The 23256-nt window shown below is 39.6% G+C and overlaps 1 protein-coding gene across 1 annotated transcript; it reads right to left on the reverse strand.

Moving 5' to 3' along the window:
- Positions 1-2189: 2189 nt before the first annotated feature.
- Positions 2190-23256, reverse strand: LOC104954435 (leucine-rich repeat-containing protein 16A-like; the record flags this gene model as incomplete). Its single annotated transcript, XM_010781540.1, has 34 exons — positions 2190-2491; positions 4922-5059; positions 5243-5440; positions 5634-5676; positions 6314-6827; positions 7069-7184; positions 7755-8008; positions 8986-9052; positions 9256-9423; positions 9515-9602; positions 10843-11018; positions 11151-11273; positions 13585-13713; positions 14230-14328; positions 15071-15164; positions 15275-15343; positions 15674-15846; positions 16018-16072; positions 16276-16375; positions 16462-16543; positions 17034-17103; positions 17658-17762; positions 18008-18084; positions 18751-18828; positions 19037-19140; positions 19227-19313; positions 19629-19723; positions 20006-20094; positions 20266-20341; positions 20955-21028; positions 21288-21358; positions 21445-21542; positions 22454-22575; positions 23197-23256. Coding segments are annotated over 34 exons (4116 nt in total), but the record flags the coding sequence as incomplete, so codon positions are not given.

Raw genomic sequence — 23256 nt, forward strand, 5'->3', positions numbered from 1 at the left:
GTAACCATTCAGTAACCTTTGTGACTTACATTTCTGTTGTTTTTTAAACTTATTTAATATGTTAGTAAACAAATTGTAATGACTGCACTCAACAATAACAAGTTTGTGAACTTTGGTCATTGTCCATTTGACCATCCATGCACCCTACCCTGTTTTATCTTTCAAACTAATTGTTGTGTCTTTTTAACCTTCCTACAGGACTTGCAGGAGTTTGTGGATGGATCAGGAGATGACGGATTTATCGTCTTCACCCTGGGATCAATGGTGTCCAATATGCCAATGGAGAAGGCAAAACAGTTTGTTGATGCATTCAGGCAAATTCCTCAAAGGGTAAACAAAACAAATACTTTCATTAGACTGCTATTTAAATAAAACACACATTCCTAACTACACAATCACTGCTTGAATTTAAATTTAAATTCACATACAGTGGAGGAAATAAATATTTGATCCCTTGCCGATTGTGTAAGTTCACACACTTACAAAGAAATGAACAGTCTTTAATTTTAATGGTGGGTTTATTTTAACAGTGAGAGTAACAATATCAAAAAGAAAATCCAGAAATTGTATGATATAAATATAAAAGATAACAATTGATTTGCATTTAACTGTGGGAAATAAGTATTTGATCCCCTTGCAACCAACAATAATTCTGGCTCCAACAGACCGGTTGCATAAGTCGTATAATATCAACTTTATTACCTGTATAAAAGACACCTGTCCACAGAATCAATAAATTAGATTTCAACCTTTCCACCATGGACAAGACCAAAAAGCTGTCTAGCATGGAGGTGGAAACATTATGCTCTGTGGGTGTTTCTCTGCTAAGGGGACAGGACGACTTCCCTGCATCGAGGTGAGGATGTACGGGGCCAAGTACCGTGAACATCTTGGCCGATAGCCTCCTTCCCTCACCCAGGACACTGAAAATGGGTCATGGATGGGTCTTCCAGCCGGACAATAAACATTAACATACGGCCAAGGCAACAAAGGAGTGGCTAAAGAAGAAGCACATTTATGTGATGGAGAGTAGCCGGTCTCTGGACATTAATCCCATAGAAGATCTGTGGAGGGAGTTGAAGCTTCGAGATGCCAAGCATCAGCCTCAAAACCTTAAGGATTTGGGAAGGATCTTCAGAGAGGAGCGGACCAAAATCCTTCCTGAGATGTGCACAAACCTGGAGACCAACTACAAGAAGCGTCTGACCTCTGTCTGTCCAACAAGGGTTTCTCCACCAAGTACTAACACATGTTCTGCAAGGGCATCAAATACTTCTTTCCCACAGTTCAATGAAAATACATTTTTATCTTTTATATGATGTCAATTTCTAGATTTTCTGGTTGATATTCTTACTCTCACTGTTAATATAAACCTACCATTACAATTACGGACTGTTATTTTTTTTGACTGCTATTTCTTTGTAAGAGGGCAAACTTACAAAATCTACAAGGGATCAAATATTCATTTCCTCCACTGTAACTAATCACACTTACTCATGTACTGTACTTAAAGAGGCCCTATTCTGCTCATTGTCAGGTGTATATCAGTATTTAGTGTCTCTGACACGTCTCCATGCTTTAATGTTCAAAAAGCTCTCTATTTTTCTCATATTGCCTGTGTTGCAGCACCTCTTTTCACCCTGTGTCTGAAACCAGAGCCCAGTCTGCTCTGATTGGTTAGCTGGCCAGCTAATTTGATTGGTCAACCCCCTTCGAGATTCCCCGTCCCTTAGCCTATCACGTACAAGGTGGTGGTGCGCTAGCCAATAGAAGTGCGAGTTTTACAGTACATAGTGATGTTATTATGTTACAATAGTAAACATAGGAACTACAGGAAAGGGAAAACCCCATGAAGCACAATAGGGCCCCTTTAACTAAATATTTTAGGTACTTGTAATTAAACACATTTTTACATCATGCTACTTTAATACTTTTACTCCACTATATTTTGTAGGCAGGTGTATTTTTTTACAGAACAACATTTATCTTTAGCCTTCGTTAGTAGCTACTTTGCAGATTCAGATTATTAATACCAAATATAAATCAACTAGTAATTTTTTTTATAAGGATTAATGATAACACCGGGATATTCATTGCATACAAAAAATCATTTTGTGGCTAAAGTCTACTGTTGTTCATAAGTATTCTTTAGCTACCAACAATGAAAGCAGGCCCTGAAAGCAACCTTTTTAAACCAATGAAAGGTTCTCAATAGTTCCTTGATTTTTTATTGAAATGTGTTAATATACAGAGTGGTGATTGTGGCTTCATAGACAACCATACAGAGTTTTAAAGAGGATTTGTGTGCTGGAAAGACTGAGTTTATTCGAACCGAAGGCTGGGAGGGACTTGGTTCTCTCTCGGTCGTCCTCGCTGGAGAAAAGATGAGGAGGAGCTGAACTCTTCAGAGAGGACCAGTGTTTGCCACCAACGCTGTGATCTCCCGCTGGACTGAGCGGCTCAAACGCATCACCATCCCCAGGAAACACATCTGCAGGCAGAAGAGAAACAACAAATCTGATTTGTATAAAATGATCCTAAAGAAACATTTCACCAAACATTTTGTATTATTAGTTTGTTCCCTAACGTGGACCTAGGAAGAGTTGAGACTGGAGTGAGTTGAACAACTACAGAAAACAATAAACTTATTAGAAAATATGCAAGTATATGTTCCTGGGTTTTACTGGCATGATTATAATTTTAATCCTCAATTTTGAAATATTTTGTTACCTGAATAAATACATAACTAAAAAAGAAAGATACATACATACTGTACATTTTTTTTAATCTGCAGTGCCTACTTTTAATTAATTCTATTTTATTATTTTAATTTGATATTTTAATGGACTTAATTAGGATTATAAGGATATTGTTACAGCTAACATTCTGTAAATAACTATGTCACATTTTCTTCCAGGGTGTAATTAACGCTCTTTAAATGTGTCCATTAACTTCAGCTTGTCTCTTGTTTAATAACACCTCTTTTTGCTCAACAACTTGCCTTTGTGATTACGTAAAATAAATGCTTTTTAAGGAAAAAGACAGAGTTCTTTTAAAGGCGTAATTACAGTCGAGTGTTAAACTCCAACACACACTGACACTCTGACATGTCAAGTACAGGCTTTGACCTTTGCTTCAGATGTGTTTGGTGTGTGGAGGCGTCAAATACGGCCTCCAAAGCATTCATTAAACACGTTGTAACCTGGTACATTGAGTGTTTCTGCATGAGTCATGCTACCTTCATCATGAGGAAAGAACATATGAGAGGGAAATAACCCAGCTTCTATGTTCTCAATAGTTCAATCTCATTTAGTGCCTGCAGATTCCCTGCAGATGTATTGTATTTTAGTTTTCGCCCTTCAGTGTTTTGGGTTTCTTGATTTCTGTTTAAGATGGGGTAAATAATGAAAAATAGGAAACAGAGTATGCTTTAGGTCCTCTGGTATTTTAAGTTATTTATCTTCTTCAATTTGTGAAAATAAGATAATAATATATTTTTAATCATTTAGCCTTTATTTGATAGTGACATAGAGAGGAAACAAAGGTCCCTGCCAAAATCAAACTGGGGACGTTTGGGTTAAAACTATGCCACAAGGAAACTCCAAAATGTTGCATATTTAATACAGCGATATTAGTTATATTCTACTACTTCTACACAACCCTCACATTAATACATAAATCCATAAACAACAACAACAACAACATTAAAGCTCACCTATTATGCTACATTTGTACAATATATTATACATTACATTGCATTTAGCTGACGCTTTTATCCAAAGCGACTTACAATAAGTGCGTTCGACCAACAAGATACAAACTTGAAGAAAACAGAATCATATAGGCTAAATCAGGTTTCATAGAGCTAAAACATTTCAAAAGCTACTCAACTGGTTTTAGATAAGCCAGTCCTTTATTAGTATATAAGAGCTTTGTTAATAGTTCTATCGCTCGAAGTGGAGTCCAAAGAGATGAGTTTTCAGTCTACGCCGGAAGATGTGCAAGCTTTCTGCTGTCCTGATTTCAATGGGGAGCTCATTCCACCATTTTGGAGCCAGGATAGCAAACCCACGTGTTTTTGCTGATGGGAACTAATGGGTCCCCCTCGCAGTGCGGGTGCAGCGAGCTGTTTGGCTGATGCAGAGCGGAGTGCACGTGCTGGGGTGTACAGTTTAACCATGTCCTGGATGTAGGATGGGCCAGATCCATTCACAGCATGGTACGCAAGTACCAGTGTCTTGGAGTGGATTCTAGCAGTTACTGGAAGCCAGTGAAGGGAGCAGAGGAGCGGGGTAGTGTGGGAACATTTAGGAAGGTTGAAGACCAGACGAGCCGCTATAGGGCCATATCTATACAAAACATGTCTCTGAAGTGGTTTGCTCAATATACCAAACAGATCACCCATTGTAGCCATGCCTCATACCACTCTATTTCAGTCCTGTTAGTAAAGTGCTGATTCTGGGTCTGGCCCTTTATATGTAACCTCCGTTGTACACCAGTGTTTAGAGATGTGGGTAAGGAGGAAAAGAGAAAGGGTTGTATTTTCTGACACTTTGTGAGTCTCCTAACACACCGGGGATACATATTTATGTATAACAGACATTTTGCATAATAGGTGACCTGTAAAAGATCCCGTTTGAATTGTGCCACGAATTACACATATGATGTTTGTCAATTTAAAAGATAATCTTGTCTTGTCTTATATTTCAACAGTTTTACGACAAACTGTGACTTTTTTGACATGGAAATTATTATTTAAAAATGACAAACATCATATGTGTAATTCGTGGCACAATTCAAACGGGATCGAAAGATAATCTTTCTCTCTCCATTGACTTCAATACAAACTTTTTCCGAAATAAGGTCCCATGAGTCCCACCGTAAGGGGAGGGACTTCGCCTCTCTATAAGGAGAAACCCACCTTCCAGAGGGGACAGGGGTCCTGCTGAGCTGCTGCTGGTGCTCTCTCTCTCCTGCTCTGACGGCGCCCTCTTCAGGCGAGGAGCAGGAAGTGGACCTTTGGCTGCCGAGGTTCCTGATGAAGCCTCAGCAGAGTCATCTGACAAACAGAGATCAATTCAACTATTTATTTATTTTCACTACTAAAACACATAAAAAAGGAATGTAAATACTGATTGTGGTGATATCAAGATATATGGAAAGAATCACAGCTTCTCATATCGCCTGATGTCCCACAGTTGATTAGAAACATCTTAAAGCTAGTGTTTAGAATGTTGCCTACCGAGGATGAAGGTGCTGCTCGGCCTGGGACTGGTTGGACTGATAGGACTGAGGGGCCCAGAGATGCGGGACCCTAGAGGGGGTTTGGCAGCCTGAGGAGGGGGTTTGGGGGTGACGCTGGGTGGTTTTGACCTTGGAGCCGGCTCTGGTCTGGACTCTTCATCGTCTGCTGGCACAGTGGGATGGACGTCTGATTTGGCTATAGAAATAATGACAGAGACAGTTTGTAGATACTGTGGGATGTAATATATGAACAAATTATTAAGGACATTCACTTAAAGCTATTCAACTATCAAGATATATAGGTCATGAAACTGAAATATTTAACCTTCTAAGTTTGGCTTGAAAATCCAACGTACTGAAGATCCAAATCCAAAATGTAAGAAACTCACCTTTGTCTTCTTCCACCTTGTCCAGCAAAGATGACGACTCAGACTAAAAACCGAAAGACGAGAGCTTTATTCATGTTTAAAGTTATATATTGTAATCGTCACAACAATGAAAGAGAAGCAGTCGGTGGTAATTTGATTTCAGCCTCCCTCTAAAAATGTTCATTTAATTTGTCTAAAGAAAATATTCCTCCAATCAGTAGAAAAAAATGGACAATAAATATTGCATAATTGTATACATGTATTATTAATTATAATAATAAAATTAAAATAAATGATGAAAAAATGTATTTTAAATAATAAAAATAATAATAACAACAATAATAATAATGTATAGCCTAATGATAATTTATTATAATAAAGGCAGTGATGCTTAATGTATTTTTCTGACTCCAGTTAACTTAATTAGCACTTTATCCCCTACTGTTCTATAATAATTCTATAAAAAGATCTAAATCTTTATTTAAAGTTTATTTTCCTGTGATTTCCTACCAATAGTATATAGCATTAAGAGATCACACTAGCTGTTACAATTAGCGGTTTTGGTTAGTTGATGCTAATTTTTAGCTTTGCCATCGATACTGAATGTCAGAAAAGTAGCACCTAGACTCCTGGTACCAATATTTGGCTTGAAGATGGTTAATAAATACTATTATAAATGTTGAAGGCTGAGTTTCACCTACCTTTTTTACAGCCATTCTCTCCTGCCTTGCCTTCATCTCAGCCATCAGGCCCATGCCCATCACAGGGACTCCAATATTGCGGGGAATTTGGGGGTTCTCCTTCTTCTCCAGGTTCTCGTTATCCTCAACATTTTCCTTCTCCACATCCTCCTCCGTCTTCAACGCCTCATTAGGTTCAGTGTCCGTCGGAGAAACCTCCCTCTCAGAATCTGTGTGTTCCAAGGATGGTTCCCTGTGGAGCTCCTGATGGGAGTCCACCGCAGTGGCAGGGATTTTTGTGTGAGGAGTGGATGATGTTGGTGTTGTTTCCTCATGCACTGGGGTAATAGAGTGAGAGGTTGAGACAGTAGTTGTGGAAGCAGGGTGGGAGGGAGTGATGGAGGCAGCTCCAGTGCTCTTCTCCGAGCGGGATGTCCGGGATTTGATGAGGTTAAAGAAACCGCTTTTCCTGGACTCACGTTTCTTATCTGCTGATTCCTGCGGGCTTGAGGACAGGCCTCTTACAGTGGGAAGTCTACAGGATAGAAAATAAAAATATTTTAAAAGATCTGACTAACCAAATCATAATCTGTTCACTTATTTTATACTGATGACACACAATCATACTCTGCTTTTGTACAATATGCATTGTCTTTTACACAAAGATCATCAAAAATGTGTTGATGAAAACTGAGAAGACTATGAGGAAATGCTGTGGTTTTTCGTTGTTGTGTTCATGTCAAACTCTGTAACAATTTTTGTATCTTGATTCTCACTTGAAGCTGAGTTTAATGACTTTCTTGGTGAAGAAGTCATCCAGGCCCTCATCCAGTTTTCCCATAATGCTGTTTAGCTCTGCATCTTGTGCCGCGGAGCTGTTGGTGGATTTCCGCTTAATGGAGAGAAGAGAATCAATTACATTTAAGGCTGGCAGCATATAATCTTGTCGGGAATTAAAGACATTGACAACATAATTCCTGAGTTCCTGTCAACATCTTTTAAAAAAAAAAGGTTTTGGCTCAAAGACCACAGTATAGATTCTGGTGTTAGGGAATGACCTAAATATGTGTTTTGATTCAGTATTCCCCCTGTTATGTCAACTAATCAGGAAGTTAATTGACTTTGATTGCTTTAGAAGATTAGTAATGTCTTAATGCTTTTTTTTCATGGTAAAGGACTTTTTTCCAAGAAACACACATCGCTAAGTGTTAATAGGCCCAAAATGAAAAGCACTGCAATGCAACCTTATGATCAAACACAGGTTTACAATAAATTCAAACATTTCAGGGTCTATTTGTTTCATTAACAACTGTTTTTGCTAGCAAAGTCATCTAAATACATTTTGTATAGATTTAGATTGAATGGTGAATGTGAATAAATAAATGACAAATATATTCTTGTGCTCTTACTGAACAGTTGACAACAAAACAAAAAAAACAATCACTCCCTGAGGGACACCTACAGTTGGTCGGCTGGGTTTGGTCCTCTTCTTGGGTTTTGGCCGTTGTTTGGTGTGACTCTCCAGCATCTTGTGCTCCACCGCTGGCAGCTCGCTTAGACAGACAGACTTTGTATCCAGTGGAGTAGGGGGAGGGGGGAGGTCTCCATAGTAGGACGACGCTCTGTCCATTGGCTGTGAAGGAGGAGGAGGTGGAGGGGGGTCCTCGACATGGATAGGAACTTCCTCCAGAGCTTTGTCCAGGTCAAATTCCATCTCTGTTGGTCCGACAGAAGGCATAGCCATGTGGGGAAATAAACAGTTAATAATGATGTTTGCAGCCTGTTGATTGAATTAAGCCAAACTAAATCAAAACTACAAACTTGACTTGAGAGAATTACACTCATTTTGGAACTGAGTCAGATCATTTTGCACCTCTTTCACTCTAGTATCCAACACTGGAGCACCCCAGGGTTTTGTGCTTAGTCCCTTCTTGTTCTAGTTGCTCATGAAGAGAACTCTGTTGTAAGATTTATGGATGACCGTAACATGATCTGCCAAACTACAAGCAACGATGTACATTTATATAGAGAGGAAATCAACAGTATTTCCCAGTCGTGCTCAGAGAACAACCTCCTGCTCGTTATCAGTAAAAACATGGAATTGAATGTTGATTCAAGAAAAAGGAGATGACGACCCTGAGCTTTGGTAGAGCTTGTGAACAGTTTCAAGTTCCAGGGTATCAACACCCTAAAAACCTGACATGGTCTTGACATATCTCCAAACTGCTGAAAAAAGCTAAAAAACGGTTGTATTTTTTTTTTAAAGAAGGAGAAATGACCATGCCAAGATCTTGTAAACCTTTGAAAGAGAACAAACGAAAGCATCCTGACTGGAAACATTATAAACCCAGCACCCAATTCCACCAGAATTAAACTGGCTTTATAAATAAAATCACCACAAAAATAATTTTTTTCATGGTTTTAACTTAATCTAATTGGTCACTTGGTTAACAGAGCTAGACAAAAACAAAATTGGATTTGATATACAAATATCCACAGCCATTTACTTTGGAATGAGTGTGAACGGCAGAGGGTGAGGAAACTTCAATTTAAAAGTAACAATTCTTTAAGATTTGAACAGGAAATGCTCAGGGCAGGAACAGTATTCTTAAAATATAAGTAAGGGAAATGGATGTTGCTATCTAAAACAAAAAAAAGCAGAAAATGTGTAACACATTACGATTTTCTCTCACCAAATGCCACAGAGACGGGGCGCAGCATCCTGACCAGAATACTCTTCCTCTTGGATTTAGGAGTCATCTGAAAAACGGGTTTTAAATAAATTTGTTTAGAAGTAAAAATGATGGTTTATTTTATCCACAATGTGCGTTCAAAACTGCAAATCTGCTGAGACGATGTATTTTTAAACAACCACATGTAGAACATATACAGACTACTCATAAACCATTGTTTACGGACTGATATGCAGTAAAAATAGTTTTTGTTGTTTTGTGTTTTCTTACAATGCATGTGTCCATGTCTTCCAGCCTGTGTTTGTGATCCCGCTCATGTTTTAATTTCTGATCCTGGTTGTGATTGGCTGGCTGCAGAACCACCTCATCCAGAACCTCTGCCTCCAGCGGGGGATCGTGATGCAGCAGTGGCTGACTCTTCCTGATCAGATGGTTACCCTGGAGACAGAAGGAGAAAGTAGGATAGGGATGAAAGGACATGAAAAAACACAAAAAGAAAGACAGACTGACATGCAAAGAGGGAACTCACCAGAGTGTGCTGTGATCTGGACAGAGAATCCAGGATCTCATCCACGATACGATCAGACAGAAAAGACGCCATGCTCAACTTCAATTCACTGTTTCATAAAGATAAAAACAACATACATGAATAAAACAAAAAAGGAGAATACTATTTTGTTTATTCTCCGTTTGACCAACTCACCAAATATTTCGCTACCACTTGGCTGTCTGAGACAAGTGCTAGTTTATTTTTTTAAGTGTTGGATGTTGACTGAAGGCCTTTAGGCAGATCAATTAACAAGAGCTGTTTAGCAAAAGCCATTTGGAAAAATAAAGTGCAAATAGTGGCCACATAGATTTGCAGATCCTGCATGGTACTTGCAAGTTTGGTTCTTGTTACATTTTGGTTAAATGTTTACTTTTGTAGCAGAAGAAAGGGTATGAACTACTTCAAAATAACAGGAATTAGAAAGTACAAACAAAACAAAAAAAACAGAAATCGACTCTCTTCATTATTCATATTTAAAAGGTCCCATGTCATGGCCATTTCTACTGATCATAATTCCATAGAATATGGAATTATGGATTTATACTCCACTTACTTGTATTTCCATGGATTTATACTGTGCAATTTTCCAAACTCACATTGGTTTCTCATACAGCATCTCTGTATAGTATGTGTATTCACACTCTGTCCAAAACATCGTGTTGGAGCTTGCCCACCCCCCTCCCTGTGAGCCCAGTGTGCTCTGATTGGTCAAGCGACGTGCAGCTGCTCGTGAGGCTGTGAGCCTTACGTGCAGCTGCTCGTGAGGAGCTGCTGTGAGGAGCAGACATGGCTTCCGTGTTGGCGAAACAAATACAGCTAGAACAAGCGAAACTCATCCTGAGCACACACAAACACTCTCAGCCTCACAACGAGGCGTTTTGGGGAGGTCTGTGTTAGAGTTTTACTCGCTACAGGGTGTACTTTGAGGGTTTGTGACTCTGCAGACCGTTTACATGCAGAAAAACCTTCATAACACACAAGGGGACGGGTAATAACCGGAAAAGCATGACATGGGACCTTTAAAATAAAGGCTTAAGGTGCTAAAAATATCAGAAAATAAAACATATATTTAAACTTAGACTTCTGTAATTTCAGTTATCAGCACAGGGTCGTGAAAGAAAACCAGTTTGTCATGGAGGCACATGACAGATGTATGAAAAAAAAAATGAATTTACCACCTTGAAATTCCACATCAGCAGCAGTAACTCAATACTAGACATGTTCTCCTCGAAGTAACAGTAGTGGATTCTCTACTGATCGCAAAATGACTCTAGGATCTTGGCCAACACACATGCAGCAGACCAGACCTTATCTTGTTGATGATGTCGACCCCGGACTGCTCCAGCAGCGTGGTGCTGATGAAGCTGCGGGGAACCGTCATCTTCCCTGATCCGGCCTTCAGGAGCTCCTGGCGAAGGCTGCTCCTCTTCATCACATGAGGACACAGACCCTCTGCAGTGTCCACCATGGACACCAGCATCGTCTGGGGAGGACGAGATAGGACAGTTTAAACGATACATTGTATTCCGGCTTGATTTTAGAAAGTCATAAATGTAAGATTACATTACACAATCTTGTCACAGATACTGTTACGGTAATAACAGCAGCTCAGTACCTGCAGCTGTTCGTCCATCACCCGGGAAACCTCTCCTGCCATGGACTCCAGTTTGTCCTGAATGGCTCCAACACACACTCCACTGGACCCCCCACTCCTCAGGTGGTACAGGTTAGGGAGCAGCTGCAGGGAGGAGAGATGAGGTCATTCAGACGTTGTAAAAAGTATTTTTTTGGACTAATCTTTGATTTTCTTATGAAGTCAATTTGCATTTTTGAATATTTTATCAATTTATATATTTTTAAAACTGAGAGATAAAAAAAATCACAAGAGTGCAATGCCAAATTACTTTTATTATTCACTGCAGGTGTTATAAACAGGTTGAAATATTTTAAACAGGAGGAAAGTAATAAAGTTACGGCTTTAGATGTATTTATTTGGCTGGTAGCTCAAAGAGAATTCATGAAATAGGAATTTTATATTGCTGATTACAATATATAAAAAAACGAAATAATGATTTCCATTATTGGGATAATCCAAAATGTGTTAATTGAAAAGCTGTGTAGCCAATGATCATTGTATATAAGTGAACAATACATAAAGGATTGATCATGTGAGAAAGATCTGACACACACATTTCTTATTACATTTTATCTAACCTTTCATTTATGCAGGGGCACCTTATGATGTGTATTTACCTTATTTAATGTTGTTTGTTTGTCATTTTACTTAAAACCTGTGCCCCTATCTGTGATGGCAAAACTTGTCGTGTAACAAAATGCAATGTAGATTTTAGTTTGCGTGCCATTTTTAGATTTTTAAGCGTATTCTTTATTATAATTGGGATAATACCGTGAATCACGATTATTTTGGCCAGGATAATCGTGAGTTAAAATGTTCATATAGTCCCATGCCTTATCACTAGCAGTGGCGGTTCTAGATCCTTTTACATGGGGTGGCAAAGGGGGGGCAAGAGTTCATGCCAGGGTGGTATGGGAGGGCGGACCGTACGTGGTATTTTATACTGTGTAACCTATTTATTGTTAAATCATGCCCTAACACAAGTGTTCTTTATGCACAAGAGACACAAGGTGTTCAGACAAACAAACTAAAATATAGTATAAAACAGCAGAAAATACTCATGATACCCTAGAATTCTGTTTACTGTAAGTACAGTAAAAGTACTTAGTTATAATTAAGTACACAAATGACATCACCCATCTTTTAAGAGGGCTAAAGGTGACCTGCGCAGCAACACATTTTCAATACATATTTGTCAATACTAAGAGCCGCTAGATTTTGCTGCTGTGATGGAATATGTATACAAGGAGAATAAAAACATACCATGTGGTCCAGCTGGAGTTTCATCTGCCTCCTCATCCCTGCCTCTGTCCCTCTTTCTGACACTTCATCTTTATTCCTCATATACATTTCTTCTTCTTCACTAATGTCTTCATCTCCTCCTGGCTTCCTCCTGCTCTGACCCTCCTGATCTCTTCAGTGTACTCTCTTTTCCTTTTCCTCTTCCTGTTCGTCCTGATCACTTCTCAGATATGTCTTTGTGTTGTTGTTGATGACTCACTCCAGCTACTCTGGCCTGCAAGAGTCTACTTGTGAAAAGCACTGGTACAAATGCTTGTATAACTTTACACGTTAGGGCCATGTAGCTGATGAGTAGCATAGCCTATAATAAATGTAAAATCAGAAAGTATTTATCAAACGCACACAGGCAGCTGTGTTTGGATCCAGTTTGACGGTAAAGGATGTATCCTGGTTTAATTTATCTGGCCTCATTGCTGTGATGTGTAATATATGTGGATTTAATAGTACCGCATAGTTTAGCAAATAAAGTGATCGACAGCTAGTGCTGTATGCGTTAATGCGCGTTAAAATAATTAGTGGCGTTATTTTTTGCGTTAACGCGTCATTAACGCGTTAACTTGACAGCCCTAGTTATTATGGCTGGCAAACAAGCCCAGGGGTCTCACTGACATTTCACTTATATCAATATGTGTACAGTGGTCCTAATTTGTTTTAATTGTATCCTGGTTTTAAACTTTGTTAATATGTTTTGGATGCATATTGTTCTATTATTTGTTCAGGCTGTTACATACAATTAGCCACTGTTGCCACCTATATATATTGGGCTATATTATATATTATATTAATATTTGTAAAGCGGTCCTAATTTTTGTTTTAATTGTACCCTGGTTTTAAACATTGTTAATATGTTTTGGATGCATATCGGTTTATTTCAGGCTGTTAAATTCAATTAGCCTCTGTTGCCACCTGCTGGTGAGTAAATATTCAAATCAGTTAAAATTGACAACCGGTGCGCGGTAGCTGCCGGTCCTTGGCACAATAAAGGTTGGGAACCCCTGGTCTAACAGGTAGAAGGTGATTTTTTACTGTCTCTAAATATTCAGTCAGCTATGGGAGTTGGAGGATTGAAGCGTTATATTTAGGATTATTTCCACAAATCATGTCTTCTTACTGTCTTGGAGTTCCTGGCGTCTTTCATGAAGTTCTCTGCCGCCTTCATGTCCTCCTGGACCGAGTTGGTCTCTGTGAACCTCAGAGAGTTCAGGTGGTCCTGCACCTTCACACACATCATGTCCATCATCTGCAGCACAGATACCAGAGGTCAGAATACAAACCCTGATATGTTAACTCATTGAATGGGATTTGTGTGTGTGTGTGTGTGTGTGTGTGTGTGTGTGTGTGTGTGTGTGTGTGTGTGTGTGTGTGTGTGTGTGTGTGTGTGTGTGTGTGTGTGTGTGTGGCCTAGCATTACTATACTTGTGGGGACTTAAATCTGTTTACACAGTCACGTGTGGGGACTTGCCTCCCTTATGGGGACAACATGGAGGTCCCCATGAGGGGAATCATTAATTTTAGGGTGAAGACTTGGTCAAGTTTAGGGTAAGGTTAAGGGTTAGGCATGTGTTGGTTATGGTTAAGGTTAGGATAAGTCTCCAGGAAATGCATGTAAGTCAATGTAATGTCCCCTGAAGTGATGTATACATGGTGTGTGTGTGTGTGTGTGTGTGTGTGTGTGTGTGTGTGTGTGTGTGTGTGTGTGTGTGTGTGTGTGTGTGTGTGTGTGTGTGTGTGTGTGTGTGTGTGTTGGAGAGCCTGCCTGTTGTGTGGTGGTGGTGACTATCCCCTGCTGCAGCCTGTACGCCTGCTCCAGGAGGTATTTACGCGTCTCATGGTTCCTCAGCAGGTACTGCTCCATCTGCACCACAAAACACAACTATTCAACTGTCAAAATGAAATGTGATTACAGATAATATTTTAAAGGGAAAATATTATATTATAGTGCTTGTGCTCAAACATCTGGGTATTTGAAATGCCTAAGAACCTATAAAATGTGAAATAAAAACAAAAACATGGGAATCAACTAACTTTATATACAACTTTATATTTGGCTCCCCTCCATTGGCAATGGTGGACTGTAACATTACAGTACATTTATTCAAGCACTGTACTTAACTACTATTTTGACATATTTGTACTTTACTTCAGTAATTCCATTTATTTTTACATTTACTTCTACTTCACAACATTTGATCTACTTTTTACTCCACTACATGTATTTAACACTCATACAGTAGTTAAGAGGGCATTTGTAAATTTAAAAACACATGTGATGATGATATGATTCCGTACTTTACCAATAATCTACCCGGTATTTGAAAAAGTAACTCAAATTGGTTCAACTTTAACAAACATTAAAACTATATGACATGTAATTGTTGGTGATAAAAACATAATAATACAAATATATAATATTGTGAAATCAGCCAATCTGCAGCTCGTACTTTTAGTTTTGTTACTTGAAGTATCAGAATATACCATACCCCATCAGAGGTTCTGCCCCTATGGCTGAGAATAATATGTCCCCTTTTATACTCTTATATCTAACTTATCGTATAGATTACTCTTTACAAAATAATAAAAATAAACAGGGCAATGACCTTCAGTAAGGCGTCCTCCGTCTTCTCTGGGCTAGCCTTCAGTGCCTGAGCAGCATCCATGATGGGAATAGGCATAAAGCGAATGGTGTAGTTCCTGAGGGGGGAGAAAATAGTAACTTAACATGACTTAATACTAGTACAAAATCAGAGCAGGACCGATAGCATGCAAAGGAATTTTACCTTCAGTGACTGCTTCATACTTACTTCTCCAGAGCAGCAGCGACGTCCTGTAGACCCTGAGGACTGATGTTGTTCCTGTCCCACACTATCGTCCTGCACACACACAACCCAAGAGGATCAAACATAAACACACATTTGAATAAAACAAGTGAAAGTGCTATCCTTTTTTGTGGCTGATCTGAACAGAGATTATCTTGCAGACGTTTTACCAGATTTCTATCAGTTACCTTTCCATCAGATTAACCGTTCCCGCATCCCCAAACTTTCCGCAGGTGGGAGTCGAACCTGCATACTTGACAGCGGGGACTTAGCCCCCTGCACATGGGCTTTTCTACCGACCATAAGGAGGCCCAAATTCACACAGATGTAGCAGCTCCCACAATGAATATAGCTTTTCCAGGATAATGCGGCTTCCTTGCTCACCTGAGCTTGGTGTTGATCTGCAGGGCTTTGGCCAGCATCTTGGCCCCCATGTCTCCCATGGCGTTCCCGCTGATGTCCAGTTTGGTCAGAGAGGTGTTGCTGCCCAGAGCGTTGAGGACGATGGAGAGGTCTGTCTTCAGCCGGGAGTCAGCCAGGGACAGAGAGATCAGCGGCTGCAGGGGAAACACATTGATATTCAATATTATATTATAAACTATATACTGTATACATATAGTTCATTTTTCATCAACAGGGAAATTCTTAATGGTAATAACAGCAAGAGAACTGGTATGAATCACAACAAAAAACTTAATGTTCAATTGATGGTAAAATGTTTCACGTACTGAATCTTCCTCTTGAATCATGTGAACCAGGTTGTCCAGGACCTGAGACACATTTCTGCAGAAAATGTTGAAAATGAAAATGCGATTAAATGACAAACCAATGTGTAATAACAATTTAAATATATATGGGACCACATACTGTAAGTGCATTCTTAGTCACCTTCATTATTATAAAGTACTTTGATAAATGTAACAATCCAGAAGTAATGTCATTTTCAGGAAGCTGGAATAATGCTTTTTTGTCAGTTAGTCACCCACTTGGACTTGATGTTGTTGAAGTTCTTGCCCAGTGACAGGTGTCTGATGGAGCGGTTCTTGGCCAGCCAGACCAGCAGAGTGATCAGGTCCATGTCCAGCCCTGAGGAGGAGCACAGAAACATCAACTGCTGCCATCAAAGTAAATACAGCGGCATCATAACTGTTTCAAACATAAAATGTCCTCACCGTTGTCAGAAATATCCAGACTGGAGATGTTGGGAATCTCTGCCACACAGCCCTCCAGGATCTGGGAGCCTCCTGAACGCAGCTGAGAGGAAAAGAGTGTACAATTTAAATAAACTCAAAAACTAGATGAAGAGGCCCTATTCTGCTTTTTGGGGTTTCCCCTTTCCTCCCACACCACTCCCCCCTTGCCTGAAACGCTATGTAACATTTGCGATTCTATTGGCTAGTGCTCCAACACATTGTAGGCTAAGGGCAGCTCTAAGTGGTTGACCAATCACAACAGAGCCGGCCAGCTAACCAATCAGAGCAGACTGGGCTCTGGTTTCAGACAGAGGGTGAAAAGAGACACTACATACTGATATACACCTGAACATCAGCAGGAGAGGACTCTTTAAAGTAGAGACCGTGCTGCAGCACAGGCAGCATGAGAAAAATAAAGAGCTTTTTGAACATGGCACAAAAACAAATATAAACCTACAAAAAAATATATAGTATGTCCTCTTTTTTTTAGGATCTGTGAGTGTCTTTTATGATTGCGAATTTTTAAACAGTGTGTTTAGGGTTAGTTTTACCTCACAGCAGCTGAGATCCAGAGACACGTCGCTAAGGTTTGGGTTGCAGCCGAGCCCCAATAACAACGCTCTGCGGACAAAAACCCAAGACTTCAGTTAACAGTAGCTTTCAGAAAGTGGTATCATTGCTTAATCTTAATATGTTATATTTTGGATTACTAAAAGAAAATAGTTGTTCCTGTCATTGCACATTTTCTCTTCTCACTACACGGACAACTTTGTAGCTACCCATAACTCTGACGCAGCGTCCACACGGCGGCGTGCGTTGAAGCTTGCCAGTGGGCGTGTCTGAAACTCGATCAACAGCCAATCACATGAATCTCCCGCCCCGGACACACAAGCACGCGGTTTAATTGGATAGAGCTTGTACTGGCATATGATTTGATTGGCTGACGATTCCGTGGAAGCTTCAAAAATTGAACATTGCTCAACTTTTGAAGCAAGCAACGTGAGCAAAGCGAAGCGGCGGAACCACAATGCAGTTAGGCAAAGCGTGACGTCACCCCATTCAAAGTGAATGGGCACGCCGCCGTGTGGACGGGCCGTAACTGATTTAATTTTGGACTGCACAAAATGAAAACATGTATTGCTGTGGGTCTTCAGGTTTCAGGGGTATTTTCTTACTTCAGAGCCTCCAGAGGCAGCCTGGTTCCTGACAGACTGACTGAGGTCAGAGCCAGAGCGCTGCTGAAGAACTGCTTGAAGGACGAAGGGATCTCTTTAATCTTCCTGTGTGGATGGGAGGACAGACGAGTTAAAACAACACTGTACAGAGCAGTCAAACAATCAGAGCAAAATACAAGTAATGTAAATCTCAAACAGGCACATGTGCATTTAAACTAATGTAGTATTTGTTGAACAGTGTTATGTTGGAGCAATCTGCCAATCCGGTCCGAAGTCAAAGTGTATAATGTGGTCTGAATTTGATAGAAATAGAATTGTGTGCTGATAGAAGGGTGAGTTTAATATCTGACCTGTGAGAGAAGACTGACTTTGACATGTTGAGCACAGAGAGATGCTTCAGGCAGCCTCCGAGCAGAGACGCACACACCTAGAAACACAAAACTAAACTTGAGCACAAAGTGAAAACATTTTTTATTCCAAACAAGCCTAGCAGTGCAGACAAAAATAACCTGCATTCAAATAATGCGTTATCGTGATCATTAAGTTATATTATTAACTCTTTAATTAATTAATGAAATCTTCATCTTAACTCCGGCCTAACAGAGTCTTGAAAGTATAAAGTGTAAATGTTAGATAGTGTACAGTGTTAGTATACTGTATACTGATTGGCTGGGAACTTCTACACACGTTTACCTTACTTGGAAGTGCATACTGTATATCTATACCATTTCCCTTTTAATGTATTTCTGCTTATTATATCTTACCTATTTTAAACCAATGCTTAGACTGATTAAAGAAATGTATTGGGACCAGTTTAGTTCAAAGTGAATTTAGTAAGTGTTAGCTTGAAATGTTTCTGTTTATTATATGAACTCAATCCCAGATGAGAACAATTCTAGATGTATTGATAATAAAGAAAAACATTTGTAAAAACACTATCTTTAGTGTCTGGGCCACTATTTCCAAGCTTCGTATAGCTTATCAGGGTGTCCAATTTCATATCTCCTTGATGTCTAATGATTGCACTTTTTTAAACTTGTGAATACAATTAATAAATGATAAAAACGTTAGTTTATGTATGGCCTGATTATACCTGATCCAGAGGGCAGTCACTGTTAGACAGATCCAGAGTCTCCAGGCAGTTTGGGTTATTCAGGAAGCTGTGCAGGTTCTGTGCAGAAAATAAATACACAAGACATCTTAACAGATCAATGCTGTCATTTAAAAACATCAGATGTCCTAAAAAACTGTCTTCCTTTGGAGCTTGTCCATCTCCAATTAAGTCCAACATTTTTTTTTAATAAAGTAAAGCAAACTGTGGGGTTGCAGAAATCATCTTAAAGGTTAGCGTGATAGAAGCAGAGGAGGTATCTCTGTACCTGCAGGTCGTCTCCTCTGAGCGAGTTCCCAGACAGGTCCAGGTGTGTGAGGGCGGCGGACACTGCAGGGTTGGCACAGAGAGCCTGACAGAGGCTGCTCACACCTGCAGGAAATGATAAATATAGTCTCCTGAAACTTTAATTCAGGACAATAATCAAATATGACTTCATGTTTGTTTCTCCTGCTCACCTTTATGAGACAAGGAGGTCCTGGAGAGGTTCAGGTGCTTCAGGCCCATGGGCAGTTTGGCAATTTGAGCACTGAGAGCAGAAACACCTGCAGATAGTAACACATTCTGTCAGTAGAGCATTCAATATAGCCACCAGGGGGCGCATCACAACACCTGGGAGCCCTTTGAAAGACTGAACGTTTCAAAAAAGCAAAGCAAAAGCAAGGTACCTTTATAGCAAATATGTTGGAAACAATTAAAAATAGACAAATCTAATGTGCCATATCTAGATAAATATATCTCCTCCGTATTTATTTTAAAACAAGGACACATACAGTATGTGACCTATATACTGTAAGCATGTCAATAATAAAATTAATCCAGCGTGCAGGATGTGTGTGTGTGTGTGCACACGTTTGAACCTTTGTCCTCCAGGGAGTTGTTGCTCAGGTTGAGTGTCTGCAGCATGGAGGCGGGGTTGTGGGACAGAGCGCTGGCCAGTTTCTGAGCAAAATCACTGAAGAGGAGAAAGAGAAGGAACAGAATGACACAATGAGTGCTCCGGTTTGGCAAGAATGAATGGTGTGAGATTTGATAACCTCTTACCTTACATCAGGCACAATCAACAAACTAGCAAACATACATTTGATATCCAGAATGGACTTTAGTCCTGGGCACAGTCTGCTTATTTACTTTAACTTTACAGAAGAACAATTTAGAGTTTTTATGTACTGATAAGTTGACTAAGTCTAAGCACAAACCATGACCAGGACAAAGCTTCTATTATTTGACCTCTGACCTTCTGAGTCCAGTGTTGTCCAGCACCAGCTCTTCCAGCCGGCTGGACCGAGCCACCACCCTCAAGATCTGCTCACATATATCTGTCGACTGGAGGGCAGAGAAGCAGAGAAAGACACACACACACACACACACACACACACACACACACACACACACACACACACACACACACACACACTTTGGTTTCTTTCTATTTCATTTGATTATTTGACATAGGAATCAGACAGACATGCATGCAGTTGATTGTATGAATGTTACCAGTTTGTAGTCTTTGGCGGAGACTTTAGTGAACCACTGGTTGTACTCCAGAGCTGCGATGATCGCCACCAGATCCCTGCAGGGAAAAATTACAAGAAATAACTTAAATATGTACTGCAGCTGTTATGATAATAGTGATATTTCTAATTGTGTGAGTGAATAGAGATAATAGGAGTACATTGATGATGTGATTAGAGCTCATGTACAAAAACACAATTAAATAAAATGAATAAATAACAAGACAAAACAGTTAATAAGTTAATCAAATAACCTAGTCAACAGTCCTGTCCACTAAAGAACCGAAAACACACAGACCTTATTTATTGTTCCATATATACCCACTCTTTGTTCGAGCTAATTTGTCCCATTTCATGTTGTGCCTCCTTTTAATGGTTTGTGTCGAAAGAAAAATTACATTCTGATTTGATTGAGCTCTCAATAAGTATTTCACCCAACAGAATACCTGCATTACATATCTGGGGACCCTTCCATCCAGAACCCCAAACAAAATGTTCACAGTTGAACATTCAATAGAATATATTGTTACGGTTTTGGTAAAAATCGCACATATTCTAAAGCCTGGAGTGTCAACGTTTTTCTCATCAGTGTAACTTAACTTTGGTAAACTGTTTGAATTTGGATGCATATTCACACACATCTCTCACACATGCGCTGAGCAGTGTACAAACCTGTTCTCAAGGTGAATGAAGTCCTGCAGGTTGAGCTCCTTGGTGTCCTGAGTGAGATAGATGGTGTCCACATCCTGGGGGGGGGGGGGGAATAGCTTTACTATGGTGTGTTGAGGTACTGTCACACGGGAAAGTAGAAAAAGAACATGAAGCTAAAGGATACAGGAGGACAATAGACAATATAGTAATAGAGGAAGCAACAGCCCACGCAATGACACTTATATTAAGCAGAAGTCAAACCAGAATACATTCAGGAGACAAAGAAGGAAATAGAGTTAATGAAGACAACAGCAGAAATGTGAGACAGAAGCAGATTGACTCTCAGTCACTGACCCATTGGACCTCCTCTCTGTACGGCAGACCCAGGTAATCACACACACACCAGTACTGATGAGAAAAACCGCCTGTAACATGAGGAAATACAAATTGTCACACGTAGATACACTTGTATTGGTCTGGATATGTTTTGGACATTTTCAGGCAGATGTACCGCAGGGCCCCAGGTCTGCAGAGCTCTGCTCTTCCCAGAGGGCCTGGAGAGACGCCGTCCTCTCAGGAGGCTTCAGACTCAGCTTCTTCATCACCTTGCTTCCTTACAGAGAGGCAGGAGGAGGGGGAGGGAAAAGACAATCAATCATTTCTAAACTTGATGAACATTTAAAATGATTGTCATGTGAGTCCCACAACTTTCAAAGACAAAGGGCGAAGAGAAGCAGGGAACCAGAAGACATTTAAATGACAAACAACTCACTCCCTACACACTTTCATATGCCAATTTTCACATTTGAGGGGTAGGAACTACTCAATTGTCTGCATAAATAAAAAAACAATTATAATGGCTAATTTGTTTTTTTAAATTGTTTCAGATGAATGTTTTGTTGATGGACTCATTTATTGGTCTACTGAAGTAGGAATGTATCTGTAAAATCACTGACTTATGTAAAAGTAACATATTTGTTTTTTCTATTTAAATTGAAATGTATTTAAGGTTTGTAAATAATTACAGCCACGATTACGGTAAATAATCTTCGTCCACCTTCTGTGTTCAAGCAAAGCTACAATTTTTAACTAACTCACTTCTAGCACATAACTTATTTAATCAAAAGTTTCAAAAGTTACAATTTGATTATAATTTACCACACTGCCGCCAAAATACTATTGTCTTTCAAACGTGTTAAGTGCGCCGCATGTTTCTCACTAAAACTGTTCTATAAATTCCTTTAAAGTATGATTATTTTTAAACTACGGTAGTCCTCCTCACACTTCTTTCTTTCTCGAACGTTTATTATAGATTCACATAAATCCCTAGTGTTGTCATTCCTAATGAGTAACTATTAGTATAGGTATTAGACATTCATTTAGTCATTCATCTTCAACTCGACAGAATCCCCCTAATCTCTGAATAAAGATGTGAAGTGTTTGAACAGTTTGCTTCCTGTTCGATCTTCTGAAGGGCTCCCTGTCTCTCCCTTCTCACTGATCCTCAGGGTGGTACCTACACAGGTGAGCAGGCGGGGCGGATGCGATGCAGACAGCAGCCGATGTGAGCGATCACCTCGTCCACCTCCTCCACCGAGCTCAGCCGCAGGCTCCACGGTCCGCGCTCATACTCCAACACCAGCTGCAGGGGGCGACAACCACAAAGCTACATCATGTAACGACTCCAAATGATGTTGAGGTGTTAAAAAAGCACCCATGCTTTTAAATCAACACATTTATAAAGTCAATTGACCAAATCTGTTGTAGTAAGTGAGTCAGATGAAAGCATAGCTTATAAAGAAAATAGTCCTCCTTGAGTCTTTCAATTTCAATGTTTGTTGCCAAAAATGATGGCATAGTAACGACAAACATCCTGAAAGATAAGTTGGGCACGTATATAAATATTAACTAAATAATATTAATATTTCAAGTCTGAAGGTTAACAAAGCCATTTGAATAGATACAATACCAGAAAATGAAAATGTCATTCATTTTTATTTGGTTACTATGAATTACACTGAGCAGGTGAGTGTAGTCAAACAAATTATCCTTATTGATTTGATCTGTTTTGAAAGAATGTATCCAATAAATCAGTGTTTAATATCCTTTCTCAAACAGACCTGTTGAAAGATGTTAGTGCATCTGTGTGTGTTTATGTGTGTAACTTTTAAGCTGCTGCTCAGATGTTGTAAGGAATGTTTATATGACATGAATGTAATGCACAATAAGCGTTGCATTATTGTTTGTTTCCTTGCGTGTGTACCTGAGTGGGCTTGTTGCTGCTGATTCCCTGGATATCCAGGTAGCTGAAGGAGTGTTCCAC

This window comes from Notothenia coriiceps, unplaced genomic scaffold (genome assembly GCF_000735185.1).
Source record: "Notothenia coriiceps isolate Sejong01 unplaced genomic scaffold, NC01 NC01_scaffold00023298, whole genome shotgun sequence".
In the NCBI taxonomy this organism is placed as follows: Eukaryota; Metazoa; Chordata; class Actinopteri; order Perciformes; family Nototheniidae; genus Notothenia; species Notothenia coriiceps.